At 44.0% G+C, this 19,002-nt stretch overlaps 1 protein-coding gene across 14 annotated transcripts in view; it reads right to left on the minus strand.

Moving 5' to 3' along the window:
- BTC (betacellulin) overlaps window positions 1–16,696 on the minus strand; it is a 51,748-nt gene extending 35,052 nt beyond the window's left edge. For 3 of the 14 annotated variants that reach the window (XR_014813799.1, XM_084973919.1, XM_084973918.1), the window contains exons 1-2: window positions 15,874–16,696; window positions 10,262–10,313 (exon numbers count right to left, since the gene is read on the minus strand). Coding sequence is in view for 10 of the 14 variants with exons in the window: in XM_084973919.1 (XP_084830045.1) it covers window positions 10,262–10,313; window positions 15,874–16,377 (556 nt within the window). In the remaining 4 variants the exon portion in view is untranslated. The remainder of the gene's footprint in view (window positions 1–10,261; window positions 10,314–15,873) is intronic. The other 11 variants (XM_084973921.1, XM_084973923.1, XM_021101443.2 and 8 more) reach the window with 6 other exon arrangements.
- Window positions 16,697–19,002: the final 2,306 nt, after the last annotated feature.

Below are 19,002 nucleotides of genomic sequence, written 5' to 3' on the forward strand. Positions count from 1 at the left end.
ATTCAGTGATACAAATCTCACAGATAAAGTCAGGTCTTAGATGATACTAGAAAAATGGATTATAAATCTAATTTCTAATTCTGAAAAATAAAGGTTAATGAGGTTTTTAAATTTATATCAACATGAAGAGGAAAAGCTCTAAGTACCTGTGAATGTTCCTATTGTATCTTTATTGAAAAAAGAGAAACAGAATCCCACGTATGCATACTCTACACAAAAAGTATTTTCTAAATCCAAAAAGAGGACATGTCTAAAGTGGACCTGAAAAAAATATTAAGGGGTGGAAATGCTGTTTAACCTGGAGCTTGTGGGTGGCTGAGACAAAAACTGTGAAATAGATTGTTCGAAGTCGATATTCTCCTTTATCTTTTCTTGTTAACTCCTTTGCTATCTCCTTTTTCATTGTTGCCTTTTCTGCTCCTATAAATCAGTATCCTCCCACTGCTTTAACATTTCCCCAAATAGAAAGTGATTTCTTGTATATTTCCCTTTTAAATGTATGTGCTTTTAAAGCAGACCTCCAAGAAGAGAAATTGCTTAACTCAAAAGAAATACTCTAGAATCAAGCGCCTCAACCTGGGTCTTCTGGAAAGCAGAGCCTGAGATACAGATAAACAGGTTATCCCTTTATTGAGAAGTACAAACTCTGGGGTATGAGAATGAGAAATATAGAAAAGAAAATAGAGAAGGAGGCAAAGCAAAGCAACATATATACCCTTCCTGTTGGGTGCAGCCGTGGAGTGAGCCACAAAGATTAGAAATGAGTAGCAAGTTCACTCCTACATAGGCTATGTCAAGTGTTCAAAAAGGAGTTGCATCTTGAATTGGTCCACAGAAGAATGAAGGAGGCATTTATCGGTCCCAGTCACTTCCATCACGCATTTCCCATTGAACAAAATTTACCCCACTGAGTGCTGCCCCCTCCTTCCCCATCTCTGGCCCCTTGGTGAGGGAGAGGCTGGAATGCCAACCTGGGACAAGGCCTTGCATTCCAAAAAGAGGCAACCTGCTGTGAGTGGAGGGCTGAGCAATGGACAAAGGAAGTGGTTGGGGGGCCCCTGAGAAATGCATGGTTTTGTGTCCCAGTACAGTGAGGATTTGGGGCATCAGGACATCTCAGCAGGAGCCCCGTTGCAGGCCAAGGAAGGGTTTTTCTAAGTTCTCCCCAATCACACCACCTGAACTGCCAGGTATAGAATGTTTTATTCTATAAAACAGAAAGGTAGGCTTCACAATTTTCAGGACTAGGAGGGGAGGCCAAGACAAGGTCAGAAAAATAAATGAGAAAATCTTCATAAAGAGTGTATGTCTAGCAAAATCAGGAAAGTCAAATATAAACTCCTTCCTCCTTCAACACAAAATTCTATTTCAAATGGTAGAAACAATATCTTGGTGTTTAAGAAGGGCTTAGAATGATGGATAACACTTTTTTTTTTTTAACTCATAAAAGAACTCCACACTTTTATATTTTTAAAGCCCAGAGAGGGAAGTAATTTAACAGCCTGTCATACATAAACTAACTCATATATCTGAAAGCTGTCAGCAACATCACGATCATGCCTTTGGCAGTAAATCAACCTTTTTTTTTTTTTTTTTTTTGCCATGACCATTATGAAATCTGTGACAACAATAACTAAATCGAATGGGAACCTTATAGTAACCTGCAGCTAGTTTCTTGGAAACCATCAATTGTCAAAACTTGACTTTTTGATTCCCATTCCTTTTTGATAAGGCTAGACCAGTCAGACACTGTAACACTTTGAATGAAAAACTGAGCTCCCTGAATTTCCGTAATACCTCCAAGACAGGAGGCAAGGAAAACCAAGGAAAAAGAACAATTTGTTATCAGGGAGGATTATCTGGGTGTCAAGTGAGGAACAACAGTGAAGTCAGCCTCTGGATCCAGTGATAACACAGCCTCTGACCCATGAGAAAACAGTCACCAAACTTTAATAATTGTAAAGAAAAGAATATAGGGTTTTGGAGAAGATGCTCACCCAACCTGAAAAAGGCTCAGAATTTAGGCCCTTAAAATAAATTAGAGTACGTCAATCCAACGTAACATTAACCTGTTATTATTTTCTTGATCAAACCATTGGCAGAGGAGTTCCCTATGTGGCTCAGCTATAGCTCCTATTTGATCTCTAGCCTGGGAACTTCCACATGCTGTGTGTGCAGCCCTTAAAAAAAAAAAAAAATTGCAGAGACCGAAAATACCAACCAATCAATCAGTAAGTATTAGAGAGTGTATTATAAGGGCAATGTGTTAGGCAGAAGAAATCATAGGGAAATTTTTCACAAAAGAAGTTGGAAACCAAACCGGACTGAAGGCATAGAAGCGAGCTTACTGTGTTTGGGGAGATAATGAGCAAAGATGGCAGCCTGGAGTGAAGGATTACACAAAGAAGTATTAAGGAACAAGGGCCTTCTTGATGCGTATAGTGTGACTGTGAAATAAGTCAATTGATTTTCTTGTGTGACCTATGAAAATAAGACTTATTAAGAGAGAGTCACACCACATCTTTCCAGCTGAAACTTGGCAATGTCTGTTTACCACATCCTGAATAAGGAATCTGACTAATCTAGAAAACCACTCGAGAAGTATTTAATAGTGGTGAATGGTGTTGGGTAGAAGTCAGTGAGAGAGAGCGGGGCTCATTTCTTTTGCTATGCTTCTGCGAAGGCAAATGGAAAATGTATACTTTCATCCAGCGTCTAAATTACACTTTGTTCTTCTTACCCACTATTACAGGATAATCATCATTTACCTAAAAACAAGTAGAGAATCATCTCACAGAAGTTTCCTATCATAGGATGGCAATGTTAGAAATGTGTCTCCTGAAATAGTACCATTTGAAATTTTTGTCAATATTATTATCAATTATAGTTATGCCAGGATTTTTTCCCATCACAATAGGATTGCAGTGATAATTACTACCCTGATGGATGGTAAAATACAAACAGTGCAGAGTGTTTAAGGCAAAAGCTGAGCTTGGGGCATGGGATTGGTACTATATCCCAAGATATGCTCTCATCACATCATATGAGGGGTTCATGACAGCTACATGACATTGATGTTGATCTCACTGATGATGACATTGACATTGATATTTCTATCCATGAAAAGACGTGGTCACTGAATACAGTGTGAAGCAGGGGGAGGGGTGGGACTCAAGTGATTTTTCTCTCTTTTTAGGGCTGCAGCTGCAGCATATGGAAGTTCCCAGGCTAGGGGTCAAATCAGAGCTGCAGCTGCCAGCCTACAATACAGCTCATGGCAAAGCAAGATCCTTAACCCACTGAGCGAGGCCAGGGATGGATACTAGTTGGATTCATTTCTGTTGAGCCACAAAGGAAGATCCTCAAGTGATTTTCTTTGTCAAAATTCTTTACCATTGGCTCTCAGGGACTCCAACTATCCTGTCTCTTCTCTTCTCAGAGAAGTCAGTTTATAGTTTCTTAGTTTGAAACGCCATCTACCAACCTCCAAAGTATTCCCAACGTGAAGCAACATCATAGTAACATCTATCATTCATCGACATATAAGAACCCTCGGTGGCCTTGTGGTCCAGTTCCTACCTCACTTAGTAACCACCTTACACAGCTTCCCACAGATGCCATCTAGAGCACAGACACCGCCAAGCTTGGGAATCTCACCACATCCCAAGGAGGCTGATTCCATTTTTTCAGAGCGCTCCTTGAAAGAAAATTTCCCAAGTTTAGGTGAGAGCTGTCTTCCAGGAATCTCAGTTCATTAATCCAAGTTGTGTATGCTGAACTACACAGAGGAAACCTTCACTGAGTCAATTTTTCAACTATTTTATTTTATTTTATTTTTTTATTTTTTATTTTTATTTTTTTGTCTTTTTGCCTTTTCTTGAGCTGCACTCATGGCATATGGAGGTTCCCAGGCTAGGGGTCTAATCAGAGCTGTAGCCACCGGCCTACACCAGAGTCACAGCAACGCGGGATCCGAGTCACGTCTGCAACCCACACCACAGCTCACGGCAATGCCAGATCCTTAACCCACTGAGCAAGGCCAGGGATTGAACCCGCAACCTCATGGTTCCTAGTCGGATTCGTTAACCACTGCACCACGACGGGAACTCCCAATTTTTCAACTATTTTAAATTGTCGCTCATAACCAAAAGTTTCTCTTTGCTACCCACCACCCCAACCTCTACCCTTTCAGTTCTGTGTAAGTGGTGTGTGTGTGTGTGTGTCTTTGGCTTCTCCATCACTCTCTTGTCCCTTGTCTTCCCAGCACCAAAGATTTCCTCAGAGCTCACTCACCAGTGAGCTCCTCGTAAGCCTCAGATTCCCCCACCTCCACAGTATTTGATACAGTTGGCCTTTCCAAATCTTCCATCTAAAACTCAGCCCTCCCTTGGCTCCCTGACTTATCCCTCCCCTTTCACTCAGTCCCATGCATTATTTTTCTGACTCCCACACCACGCATGAGTGCCATCAGCACTCTACTTCCCGTTCTCTTTTGCTCCATCATTTTTAGTGTGATAAAGTCCATATAACATAAAATTGGCTATCTTAACCACTTTAAAAAGTACAGTTCTGTGACATTAAGTACATGTATATGGTTGTACAACCTTAACCCCCTCATCTCCAGAATTCTTTTCATCTGGCAAAACTGAAACTCTCTACCCACCAAATAACAGCTCTCTGTTCTCTGCCCCCTCCTCCCATCCCTGGTACCCACCATTCTACTTTCTATGATTTTGCCTGGGTCTTTTTTTTTTTTAATAATGCCATTTGATTTCACAACATAGCGCAGACTGAGTATTGGAACAAATATTTACTGAGGATTTATTGTGGGCTCGGCACTGTGCTAGATCCTGCAAGTATAATCAGCTAAATGATTCATTTCCATTTTCAGCCCTATTTTCTAACCAGATGATTGTCCAAACTGGCGGGCCCTTAAAATTTCCTACAGAGCCCTTTTTTAATAAAATTTTTATTTCATAATCATTTCAGATGTACAGAAAAGTTGCAAAGTTCAGAGCATTCCTGTACGCCCCTCCCCCACGTCCGTTTCCTGTCCTGTTACCACCTTGCATTACTGTGGGACATTTGTCAAAACTAAGAACCAGACCTGGCACACCACTGTTGACTAAACTCAAGACTTTAATCTCACTTCATCGGTTTTCCATTAATGTCCTTTTTCTGTGTCAAAATTCTTAGTCTCCTCTGGTCTGTGACAGATTTTCAAGTCTTTCCTTGTGGGCTTTTTTTTTTTTTTTTTTTCCTGGACATTTCCACAGTATTCAAACAAGCTCCCAGGTAGGAGACCATACAATATATTAAAATTAAGTCTTAACAAGTAATTAAAAGCATAAACTTATGTACATTACAAAACGTTCTGGCTTTACTTCCTAGGAAATGCTGCAAAGATAGCACTGCATTAAGAATTCAGGATCCTGGGGGTGCAGTAGGTAACACCAGCTGTGAGGTATCGGTGTTGGTGGCTGGGAATAGAGTTGCTTTCTTGAGAGAATCATTTCAGGCCAGAGAGCCAAGGTCTAGAAGGCATGACAACCAGGACATTCCTTGGTGATTAATTAATCAATTAAGTAATTCAGGATCCTGCCTAATGTCCTTATTCTGAAAAACAAGTCCTGATCCAGTCATTACCACACGAAGTTAACTCTTTGTTCTAGGCATTTGTGTCTGCTTATTCTCAGCAGCACCAAAAAAAATTATTACTAATTTTTCTCCCACTTTTGCTCCACCGCCGTCATAGAAAAACTGACTCAATTCCCTATTTCCTTGGTGATATTTTTTCCCAGTCACTCCAGTCAATAATAAATTCTCCTTCTCTGAGATGTTTAGTCTATACTATGTAATTTAAACTTTGTGATGTATTGAACTACTATACAATGTTTCATTTCTGATGAGCATTTATACTCAATATAGTACCCTCTTTTTGCAGAGACAGTGACTTTGACAATTCTCCTTAATGCTAAACACAGTACAAGACAAACTTTATAATAGCATTAGACACACTTACACAGTAAAAAGTTTTAGCTATGTCTTCCTCATTATTTCATGTTTTAGAAATAAAGACTGTACTTTTCAACAAACCACCCAACGCTATGCCATGGTGGTTTTGGATAAATTCTTTTCTTGCTTTTGGATAAGATCATGTTTTGCTGATGGTGGTAGCTAGTACCCAAATTTCAGCAGCAAGTCTCGTTCTATCCGGTAACCTACTCAGGAATATAAGGTACAGCCGCATCTCAGTGAGAAACCGTCTAAAATAAATCCTTGTTACTAAATCCAAAGACATTAGAGATGGAATACAGAGTGGTTAGGAAACAGGAACAATTAAGCCATTTCTAATGATGACAGCTAGGAAAGTGTGTGTATGCACATATGCTGAACCTGCAAAGCTGACATCAAGATCGTTGTGATGGGCTATGAGACGCTACTGGTCTAGGAGGACTCCTGCGCTGTGTGCACTCAGATTTATTCGCTAAACAAATATATATTGATCATCTACTATGTACAGCAATGTTCGAGGCACTGGGAATATAGCCATGAACAAATCAGACAAAAATCCGTGCCGTGTTTTCCCTTGTTGACCTCCAGTGATGAATCTTACAGGAGTTTCCTTTGATCTAAGTACAAACACACGTCAATTGACTTAATGACCACAATGATTCTATTTCTCCTTTTTAGACAATATCTATGAAATAACTGAAAAATTATTTACATATTCAAAAAGTTGAGGGTATTAATGACATATTGAACATTTTCTGGCCACTTACTCTGTTAAAATCTTTTCCCGCATTGTCTCATTTTACCCTCAAAACAATCCTTGGAGTTCTCGCCATGGTGCAGTGGTTGGCGAGTCCGACTAGGAACCATGAGGCTGCGGGTTTGATCCCTGGCCTCGCTCAGTGGGTTAAGGATCCGGCGTTGCCATGAGCTGTGGTGTAGGTTGCAGACAGTGGCTCTGACCCAGCATTGCTGTGGCTGTGGTGTAGGCCGGCGGCTACAGCTCCGATTAGACCCCTAGCCTGGGAACCTCCATATGCCATGAGAGCGGTTCAAGAAAAGGCAAAATGACCAAAAAAAAAAAAAAAAAAACTGTATCCCTAGATGACAGGCACTGTTATCATTATTTTCATTCTATAGATGAACAAATGCAGCACAGAGAGTAAGTAACTTTCTCAATGCTACAAGACAGCTAATATGGAACAAATTCATATTTATGCATGGCTGTCTGCTCTTTAAAATCTGAAAAAAATATTTTGTAGGAAAACTTTTCTAAAAATAACTTGTTTATTTTTCTAACATTTATAAATGAATTTTGACATTGCAAATCCTTCATTCTTCCAAAAATGACAATATTTTTTTGGTTAAGGTGATTATTTATACAATCCCAATATATAAGACCACCCCATTTTGATGAGGCTAAAGGTATTCAAACTATCTTGCAAATATTTTTCTCTGCTAGTGAAGGCCAACTTTTAATCTGATTCATGTTAAGATGCTGGGGTTTGGTGCCAATGACAGGAAGTGCTATAAGGCTTTTCATTGCATAAAACTAGGATCAAAATTAGCAGTTAAAGAAGAATCTATAGAGACTTTTTTTTTAGAAAGCAGATAAGCATTTTGCTTTGGCAGTGTCATGTCTTCTATTTGCTCCTTTCTATCAAAAGCAACCAAAATAGAACTCTTTTGAGAATTTTTATCTCTTGCCTATTTCATAACTAGTGGAAGCAGGAATTTGAGAAATAAGGGCAAGAGAAAGTTTCTCCATCAGTTGGTGGATACTGACTACATTCAGGAAGTACCCAGAATTAAAATATCCCCATTTTTTTAAAATAAATGAATTTTTCTGTGCTTTCCAATTATTGATTATAATAGCTCAGGTTAATCCAGAATTTACTATGTTCCAGGCACAGTTTAAGTGCTTTATGCAGCAACTCATTTAGTCCACATCATAGTTGGCTTTATTACTTTCACAGATGAAGAAATGAAGGCCAAGAGGATTTCAGAGATTTGTGCAAGAGGAAGGAGCTGGGGTAAAATCACAGCACCAGGACAGCCCTGCCTGGATGGTCTGGCTCAGAGTCTACACTCTTGACCACAACATCTCACTGACTCACAATATGCTCTTTTTACCCATTCTCAGTAATAAGCCTATGGCTCCAGTCAGGGGGAGTCTAAAGCAAGGTTACCCTTTTCATCTGCCCTGAGGAATGTTCCCTAAGTGTCACAGTGCTGCAAGCAGTGCAGGAAAGTACAAGAGTCACCTCGCAGGTTCGAGTTTACTTAAGGATAGGGTCAGATGAGGATGGCCAAAGTGATTCTTGGCACGACCAAAGTAAAACACCTGGTCTGCCTGATGCCAACTGTTCCCTACCAGCTGGGATGGCCTGGGCCTGGGGTATGAGTAGGCAGGTTTCCTGGCTGGACTAAAGAAACAAGAGTCCAAGAATCTGAGGCACAGGCTGAGCCAAGGATGCCACAGATGCATGGGGAGGAAGCAGGGAAATCAAAGATGGTAGGAGAATGAATTTACATGCTAGAATGAATTTACATGCTTTTTAAATAAGCCAGCAGAACTGGGTTCCTCTTAAATACAGGGATGTGTTTTTGCACTGTACTTTAGTATCCTGCCCTACTATCCACCTCACTCAGCAGCAAATATTTACGAAGATCCAGGCACTGTCACTTCATCTTCATTGTCCAGGCCCATAAACCCAGAACCCTAGACAAGTTACTTAATGCCTTGTGCGTCATATCCTTCTCTATCTAGGGGAACAATCATTAGGTCTAGCTTGTGTGTGTAGTGGATAGTGTTATGTGGATGAAACAGGTTATTACACTCTTAGAAGGGTGCCCAGCACATAACTGTCTGATGTTATATTTGGTGTGAAGGTCAAATGAGGTACTAGTATGAAAACGGTTTTTCAATGGCAAAGGTCTCCAAAATATAAAGAGTTACCACATTGGGATCCCATCCCGAAGGTTAAGCAGCTATGTGAGTACCTAGCAACATCTCCTGTCAGTCACCCTGCGAGACTGGACCCCTCAAGCATCAGAAACTCAACAGGAAGGTGGTCGTGAGCAAGTCATATCTGGGTCTCCTGAAATGGCCTCATTCAGCTCCAATGACAATTTTCTGTTCTTATTACTGGGCTTTCCGCACTAGAGGCAGAGGTAAACCTTCTTCTCCTAATTTGGACCTGCCTGGCCCATCCAAAGTAGCATGGCTTACAATGCTTAAAACCAAATATCAAAGAATCCAGACAATTGATGGCTATGAAATATTTAGGCATAACGTTAGATTAGTTAGAGAATTCCCCAACACCAACAAGTCAGACTGCATTTAGCCTCCCCAGCAAATCGATCTCAACTTCTACAGGGGCCACCAAAGCGTTTTAATGTCTTTATTTATTTGTCTTTTTGCCTTGTTTCTAGGGCCGCTTTCCGAGGCATATGGAGGTTCCCAGGCTAGGGTCTAATTGGAGCAGTTGCTGCTGGTCTACGCCAGAGCCACAGCAGCTCAGGATCCAAGCCATGTCTGCGACCTACACTACAGCTCACGGCAACACCGGATCCTTAACCCACTGAGCAAGGCTAGGGATCGAACCCGCAACCTCATGATTCATACTCAGCTTCATTAACTACCTCACCACAAGGGGAACTCCTAATATATTTAATACTGAAGAGAAAGCCATGAGTATAACAACTCCCAGCTGATGGTGACTCCCAACTAGTAAAACACATGTGTGTTAGAAACAGTTCTAATCAAACGAGAGCAAATCCCCTTACACCTCACAGAATTCAAAGGGTGTTTTTTTAAATGAACGTCTAGAAACCACCTTGAGTCTCATGCTTTTCCCGCCCCTCCTTAAACACTTTTTTTTTTTGTCTTTGTTGCCATTTCTTGGGCCGCTGCCACGGCATATGGAGGTTCCCAGGCTAGGGGTCTAATCAGAGCTGTAGCCACCAGCCTACGCCAGAGCCACAGCAACTCGGGATCCGAGCCGAGTCTGCAACCTACACCACAGTTCACGGCAACGCCGGATCGTTAACCCACTGAGCAAGGGCAGGGATCGAACCGGCAACCTCATGGTTCCTAGTTGGATTTGTTAACCACTGTGCCACAACGGGAACTCCTAAACACTTATTTTAAAAGCCTCTATTTTGACTGATGAGATCTGCCCTTGAACCAAACATGTGACAGGTAGCAGTACCAATGCTAAAAAACAGAAGTAAACTTACCACTTACCAAACAAAAGTCTTTCTGTGAAAGGATCTCTTAGCACTTCGGGAAGCATGTCCTAAGTAAGAAGAGATGAAGAAACATGTCTTCTACATCATCTCGGAGTTGTGGGCATGTTTGGCCAACAAAAAAGAGAACTGCTTTCTTTCTTTTTTTTTTTTTTTCTTTTTAGGGCCCCACCCAAGACATATGGAGGTTCCCAGGCTAGGGGCCTAATCGGAGCTGTTGCCGCTGGCCACAGCCACAGCAACGCCAGATCCAAGCTGTATCTGTGACCTACACCACAGCTCATGGCAACATCAGATCCTTAACACACTGAGTGAGGCCAGGGATCAAACTCGCAATCTCATGGTTCCTCATCCGATTCCTTTCCTCTGTGCCATGACAGGAACTCCCAGAACTGCTTTCTTTATTGCATCTGCCACTTGCATGCATTCATTCATTCAATTAACTAATATGTTTTCAACTCCCACAGTGTGCCAGGCACTCTTTATACACCCCAAAGATAAGGGTAAATGAATGAATAAATTCACTATTTAGCAAAGAGGGAAATGCTATATTAATAACTCATCTTGCTATACAACCAACAGAGGCATTTTGAAATAAGAAAGTTGAACACAAACAGTATTACAGTTTTTGGCACTGTTTTGGAAGCACTGATTCTGGTCTACAGATCAAGTAAATAATGTATCACATAGCCTCAAAAAATGTAAAAAATGAATAATAGTATTTCTTGGCTGTTTAACTTGATCTTCTTGATAATCGAAGCAGGTTATTACCTAACTGATGCGAATCAAGATTAAATATCTCATATCTCTCCAACCATTTTTAAAAAATGATTTATTTAAAATCTAGCAATTACAGATTCATTTGAGCTATCAAGATTTCTTTTCTTTTTTCTTTTTTTTTTTTTTTCTGGCCACACCTGCAGACATATGGAAGTTCCCAGGCCAGGGGTCGAATTGGAACTGCAAGTGAGGCTGAGGCCAACACCACAGCCACAGCAATGCTGGATCCTTAACCCACTGAGCAAGGCCAGGGATCAAACTCGCATCCTCATGGACACTATCAGGTTTTTAACCTGCTGAACCACAACGAGAACTCCAAGATTTCTTTTTTATTTATTTTTTGTTTTGGGTTTTTTGTTTTGTTTTGTTTTGTTTTTTGTCTTTTGTCCTTTGCTTTTAGGGCTGCACCCACGGCATATGGAGGTTTCCAGGCTAGGGGTCTAATCAGAGCTGTTGCTGCCGGCCTACACCACAGCCACAGCAACGCCAGATCGGAGCTGCATCTGTGACCTACTCCATAGCTCACAGCAACACTGGATCCTTAATCCACTGAGCGAGGCCAGGGATCGAACCCACAACCTCATGGTCCCTAGTCGGATTCATTTCCACTGAGCCTCGACAGGAACTCCCTCCAAGATTTCTTTTTTAAGATACAAATATTCCTAGGCAAACCAGCAGTCATCAGCAGTACAAAGCATAACCATTTGAACCAGATTGCTTTTCTCTTACATTTTATTTTCAGAGACACTTGACCACCTGGAATACGGATTCTTGGTGGATCCAGGGGCTTATCAGCAATTTTGGAAGTGTATCAGGATGATGGCTTTGGCCTAAACTGCATGCAACCCAGATTCTGGCTTATTTGGCCCCATCTGGGAAGACATAATTCCTTAATGGAGAAGCTGACAAGCATGGTTTATGGATCAGAGGGGTGACTCGGGCACCTGTTTCTCTGTCTGTCCCCTATGATGCCTGTGTCCTGACATGAGCTGAACACTATTAGAGGGTGTGAAAAATAAGAGCCTGTTTCCCGCTGGGATCTCTGTGGATGTAAGAAGCACAGGGTACGGGAATGAGCAGTCTCAGTGTGTGGGGGGGGGGGAGTGCCAGGGGTGTGGACAGACACGAGTACCCTCTGTCCTGGGCACCTTTGACTTCAGCACAGATCTTGGCAAGCCAAGCATCAGCAGGGCCACCTTCCATGGGCACAACAAAGCTTGCCTACACGATGGGGGCCTTTCTTCCAGAATTATTTGGGAATTTCCACAGAACAACTGAGAATGGAGCAATAGCAAAATTTGATTTGTAACAGTTGTTAATAGGCAAGTGTGGCCTGTGAAACCTGGGATTTTTGAAGAGGAAAACTCTCCCAACTCTCTTCTAAGCCAAAAAGCACAACTGAAGAGTCAAATCCTCAAATCTTCCCTGTGCAGGACTTTGGTTATTTCCTTCGTACATTGAGAATTTACTCTGCCACCACCTACTTGCTTTGCAACTTGAAAGCTAGATATTCCATCAGGAGTGCATTCATAGTCTCAAGAAGAACTTAATACCAACTTACATATCTTAATGGTTTAGATTTTAACAAAGGTGAACACATGTTTGACCTTAAAACTCACTCATTTTTTTAAAAAAAAAAGAAAAAAAAATTCCCCTTTTTCACTGGTTATGATTTTAGCTTTAACTTGTTTATAGTAATTGGATGAGAGGGAGAAATTTAAAAACAGAACTAAAAGAGAATCCAATTTCTTCAAGGTTAAAAAAAAAGCAACGTTAGTGCCACTGTATTTATCAAAGAAAGAACCATCCATGGTTCTCTCTGTTATGATAAAGTTTATAGAAAACACCAATCCATGAGAAAGTAAATGGAAGTTAAATATTATTGTGAAAAGATTTTATCTTACATTCCCAGTAGAAATATTGGTTAAAGATCAGGTAGAAGGTCAGCTGGGAAGGACCTTAGTCTCATCTGAAGCAGCTCCTTCATTTTGCAAGTGAGAAAAACAATGCCCCGAAAGTAGTAACTTACACACATCTCAGGGTCACGGACTGGCAGAGCTGCAACCAGATCTTGCATCTACTCAGGGCCAGCTCTCCAGGCATTTTCACTGCTGCATGCTCTCGCACACACACACACACACACACACACACACACACACACACAGAGACGCGCACACAAGTACATCACATAGCCGTTGCTCACATTCTTTTGGAGAAGTAAATAAAATAACATGTGACTTCAATTAGGAAGGAGACTCAAAAGTTAAGTGCATATGAGAGAAACAGGAGCACATCATGGAAACACTGAGGTCAACAAATTACACCCTTTGGTGTTTTTCAAGGAGTGGAGCTCTTAGGAGGTCTAGAGACTGAGTTCATTTCCCAAAGCCAGACATTTGACTAGGCCATTGCTCACTCAGGTTGCCCTGAGTTATAATAGCACTGGATTAGCCTTCTGTTTTGTTTGTTTGTTTGTTTCATTTCTTCCTTTGGACACATTTTTGAGAAAAAAATGAAGCACTGTGTGATAGAATATAGGGACAAATGCCCACCACCCTGGAACAGTCATTTCAACATAACCTTTCTGCAGGCACCTCAGACTAATCTAGCCCTGAATTGGCTCATTCCCAGATTATACCTATGAGACAATCCTGTCTTCTGGTCCCCCCACCCCCACTGCATTCCACTGCCAGGTTTGTCTCCTTAAATCATTATTCTCACTATATCACTCCTGTGTTCCAGACCCATAATGGTGTGTAACTGTTTACTGGTTCAACTTGGCTGAGGCATGCGGAAGTTCCTGGGCCAGAGATCGAACCCATGTCACAGCAGTGACAATGCTGGATCTTTAACCACTGGGCCACCAGGGAACTCCTCGTGTCCAAATTTTTTTTTTTTCTTTTTAGGGCCACACCTATGCATATGGAGGTTTCCAGGTTAGGGGTCAGAGCTGTAGCTGCCGGCCTATACCACAGCCACAGCAACACAGGGTCCCAGCCGCATCTGCAACCCACACCACAGCTCATGGCAATGCTGGATCCTTAAGGGATCGAACCCACAACCTCATGGTTCCTAGTCAGATTCATTAACCACTGCACCACGATGGGAACTCCAGCAATCTTCTTTCTACCACCAACTTCATTAAAGGCTTTCCCTCCCCCTCCCACCACTGTCTCTTCCCTACTATTTCAAATCCTACCAAGCTTCAGTTGTACCTGCTCAGGTCCTCCAGGCAGCTTCCTCACTGCCCGCTCCCTCCCCACTGAGCTCTCCTTTCTCTGGTTTCAGGATCTCCTATTGTTTCATATCAGTTAGCCCTGCATTCCCAAGTTCAACATGACATAGTTTATGGCAGGAATCATGCCTTAGGACTCTCTCGAGCCTCTTCTCACTCCCATTCCCATACGCTCTAGCATCCTGCTGACTGGAGCAGATTCTCAATGAACACACTGACTTCTGGACAGTCCAGATGAGATGGAAGAAGAGAAGGCCAGCATCATTCAAGTGATGCTGGCAAAAGCATTAGGACTGTGTCTAGGCCTAACTCTCAGGCCTCTTACCCTGCTCAGGCTTTGTGTCACTCCATCATGAAATTGTTTCTGACCTCTTCCTCCGCAGGGTTTGCCAGTCAGTCCATTCTCTCTCTAACTATGGTTAAGTCTGATCCATTTCCACCAAGGTCATCTTTTTAGGCACCTCTCTATTTTTTTTTTTTTATTTTTTGTCTTTTTGCCATTTCTTGGGCTACTGCCACAGCATATGGAGGTCCCCAGGCTAAGGATCTAATCAGAGCTACTGCTGCCAGCCTACGCCACAGCCACGGCAATGCGGGATCCGAGCCCCCACATCTGCAACCCACACCACAGCTCATGGCAACGCCGGATCCTTAATCCACTGAGCAAGGCCAGGGATCGAACCCGCAACCTCACGGTTCCTAGTTGGACTCATTAACCACCGAGTCTCGACGGGAACTCCTAGGCACCTCTCTTATTCCAAAGACACAGCCAAATGGAAGTTTCCATTTAGATCCCACCTCTTCTCTTCCATAAGAGAAAGCCTGGTCCTTCCCAGGCCCAGAAAGTAGTATCTTTATCACTAAGACCCTTGAGCCTTGGAAATGCTCCTCCTCTTATAGTCATGTCCCAGGCCCAGGCCTCCCTACCTCTCACCCCAGCTAGGACAACAAAATACGGTTTCCCTTCCTCTGCCCCCCCCCCCCCAAAGGCCCTGATGCAGAGGGCATGCCTTGAAGTAGCAGGATTTTCCCACCTAAATAATCTTCCTGCTCCCTTCCCATGCTGGAGGGTGGAGGCAGCCTTGCTTCCAGCTGCATCAACTTTCCCAAGCATGGGCATGGGAAGTTCTCTGCCAGTAGACCCCCAAGGAGGTGAGGAGAGCCTCTGGGTCCCAGGCCTCCTGCCACTTCTCCCTCTGGCCACTCTTCCTTCAAACCAGGTGACCACACCCTATAGTCCTTAACCTAACAACCCAACTTTCACCGTCAAAGTGAAGAAAAGGGTTCTCTCTGCAATGTCTCCTTCAAGTAGGAAATAATATATTCCAAGTAAAGCATCTCTGTGTTTCATCAATCATGCCCTGGGTATAATGGCACCTCCCTCTCCTGGGCTTCCCCAGCAACAACAGAAGATGCAGGGCTCACAAGCCGAGTCTTTTTTTTTTTTTTTTTTCTCCTCCCGCTCCTCCCAACTTCACCAGCAAGAAATGGTGTACCAATTCCTTCCCAGGTTGTGGTCATGTCTGTCTCTGAGGTCGTCCCCTCCCATCTCTAGCACAAGCCTGACATGCCCACGCGCCGCGCCGCGCACCTACCAGGCAAATCTCTTTCCACCTTGCGCTGCATCCCAAGCCAAGGAGTTCCCTTTCGTCTTCCTCCCACGGGATGTCTTCTCTCTTGTCCCAGGCTCCCGCTTTGGTGGATTTCCCTGCCACCACCCCTCGCTCACGGGTACCGCGACCCAGGGCCCGAGGGCACCTGTGCCCTGCGCCAGGCCCTGGGCTTTGCGCCTGCCCACAGGATCCCTTCCACCCCAGGGCCGCCCCCCACCCCCGCGACCAGGGCCGCGGCAACAGGTGCAGCCCCAGGTGCCCAACTGCGAGATCCTTCACCTTGAGCTGCCTCGTCCAAGTTCTCAGACCCGTCCCTGCCAGCCTCAAGGCGCCCTCGGGTCCAGATGCCAGCGTTTCGCCCTCCCTGCGACTCCACCCTAGACTTTCCTCCTGGGTCTCCGGTAACCAGCGCTGCCACTTACCCAGGGCGAGGGCCAGGAGCAGTGGCAGGGAGCTGGCGCCGCTGCCGGGGTTGGCCCCGGCCATCAACGCCGCTGCGGGGCCGGGCAGCCCCCAGACGAGTCTCCCGCCTTCTCCCGCGCCCCCTTCCCGGGCCTCGGGCGCCCGACGGGGTGCCTGGAAACGAGTCCTGGAGCCAGCAGGAAATGAAACTACTCCCCAGGCTGGCACCCAGGCTACCGGGCGGCGGGCAAACACCCGGGGCAGGCGGCCGTCAGGCTCCGCGAATATGTCCGGGAGGAGGGACCCTCCTATTTATCCGCGCTCTTTCTGCACACACCCCCCCAACGAGGCGCAGCACTTGATCGTGGTGGCCTCCACGCTGATCCCACCCAAGTTACCCCACACCCACACCCACACTCCGGGACACTTTCGGGCTGCCCTCGGGCCAGCTCACCCGCTCCCCCTGCTGGGTCGCACCTGACGGTTCATTTTCGTGCCCCTGGGGAGTCGCGGAGGTGGGGAGGGAACCGAGAGAGCGCACGTGGAGGGGTCGAGGTGCCAACAGCGCTGGGGGAAGCCAGCTCTAAACTCCTGGAACCCACTGGGCGAGAATCAGAGACCTGTGCGTGCTTCGGAATTCCAGCTTCCCTGAGTTCAGCCGATTGCTCCTGTCTTGGAGGAACCAGAGCCAACCTTCACTGCGGTTAACCGCAGGCGTTTGACAATTTACATACAAGCCTTTCTTTTCCAGATGCAATTTGCTATCTGGGAGTTTGGGCTCTTCCGGAGCTACTTTAGGAAGGTCTTTGGATTTTTTTTTTTTCTCCATTTACTCGTTTATCCATTGTATTTTCATTTATTTATTTAATTCACCGTCTCTTTGGGATCTATGGGGATAAGGAGAACGTTTTTTGCGGGGCCGGGGCGGGGAACTTGCCAAGTACCATCTCTATGTCATCACACCTCCTCTTTACCCAGAGGTGGAATCTGATGGCCCTGCACCAAGCCTTTTCTGGAACACAAAGGCATCCTCACAGCTTTCAAAGACAGTGTGGAAAGTAACATAACATCTTTTCTATCAAAGGAAATCTTGGTTACTCCATTTTGCTCTGGCTCCAGCTTCCGCTGAATCAACCCTGCGACCTCCTTCCTCCTTACCTCTTTTCCCAGTAACAATTTGTTTCAAATTAGCCAACCGGGAAGAATGTGCACCCTGACCAGACCAATGAAGGGGACAGGTACAACACTTGCGTTAGGGATAAATAGGGGAGTGTCCTTTGTTCTGCGCGCGCACACTTTTTGGGGTGCCCGTGCCCTTCTGCAGAAGTAAAGAGCCTTGTCGAGATTTCTCCTTGTCCACGTGTCTCACTTTCCAACACTGACTACCCGAGCCAGAGTTATTGTAATTTCCAACAATGGAAAGCAGCATCCAGTTTTACCTTACATGATTAATATATTGGCCTCCAGAAGAACTAAAGGGTACAGCAGTGTTCAGACTGATCGTGTTGCTCTTGGTAGATCAACATGTGCAATCATGCTCCTTAGTACAGAAGGTGTGTTTCCATAGAATTCGAAAGTCCAATAAGCGTTCATGTACATAAGAAATGCAGTTCCGGCAGATGGCTGCCCCTACCTCTTCCACTGTTTAAATTAGACAAATTATGAATGAACTTTTCTTCCACAAGGGACATGTCATTTCAAAACTAAGCCATGGATTTCCCATGGTGGCTCAGGGGTAAGGAACCTGACTAGGATCCATGAGGACATGGGTTCCATCCCGGGTCTCACTCACTGGATTAAGGATCCCAGGAAGAGGCTCAGAGCCCACGTTGCTGTGGCTGTGGTGTAGACTGGCAGCTGTAGCTCCAATTGAACCCCTATCCTGGGAACTTCCATATGCCCAGGAGGTGTGGCCCTAAAAAGGAAAAAAAGAAAAAAGTCAACTTATTTTAGTGGGCCAGGCAACCAGTATATCTCGAGGAAAAAAAAAAATCAGGACTCCAGCGTTTAAAGAAATCCAGGTTTATGGGCTGGATGTTCCTGCAGCCCAGATGAAAAGGGCGAGAGCACAGGAAACCATCGGGACCTGCCATTGTTCAATCTCCATCCTTCCCTTTTCTTGCTGCTGCTCTTTCCCTCCCTCTGGATCAGGGCCCTGTGTTGAGGTCTCTTTTCACTTTGAGTGGTCCCCTAACTAACAACTGACTTGCTATCCTCCATAGAATGTTACTATTTTATTTTCTTTCGCCATAGACATTAATAAAAAATAGAGCAAACCTAAGGAAAAGACACCAAATGTTTACCAAATAAAATGCCAGGCCTTGGTATAAGTGTTCAGCATTCATGCCATTCAAATGGTAAATTAACATTTTCAGGCCACTAGAGTATGAAATTATGTACTTTAACACATGCGATAAGCCAGATACATTAATAACCTTCCCTAGGGCTTTATTTACTGCTAGAAAAAAATAGGTACTCCAGAGAATGTGCCTTCCACATTTCTTGGGACCAAATATTCAGTCTCTTCAAGGTCACGCAACTTTTTTGTTCCATTATTTCCTCCTTCCTGCCTTCCTTGCTTCTCTTACTCCTTTTCTTCTACCTCTTCCTCCTCCTTCTTCTTTTTCTTCTCTTGCTCAATTCATTCACTCATCCATGAAGGTAAATTCGCGTTCCAACCACTAACTTTGTTTTGTTTGTTTTTGTCTT

The sequence above is a fragment of the Sus scrofa genome, chromosome 8, assembly GCF_054392235.1.
Source record: "Sus scrofa isolate SSC_HxYL_T2T_F1_AM1 chromosome 8, Sscrofa_HxYL_maternal_Yorkshire_Landrace_v2.0, whole genome shotgun sequence".
Taxonomy (NCBI): Eukaryota; Metazoa; Chordata; class Mammalia; order Artiodactyla; family Suidae; genus Sus; species Sus scrofa.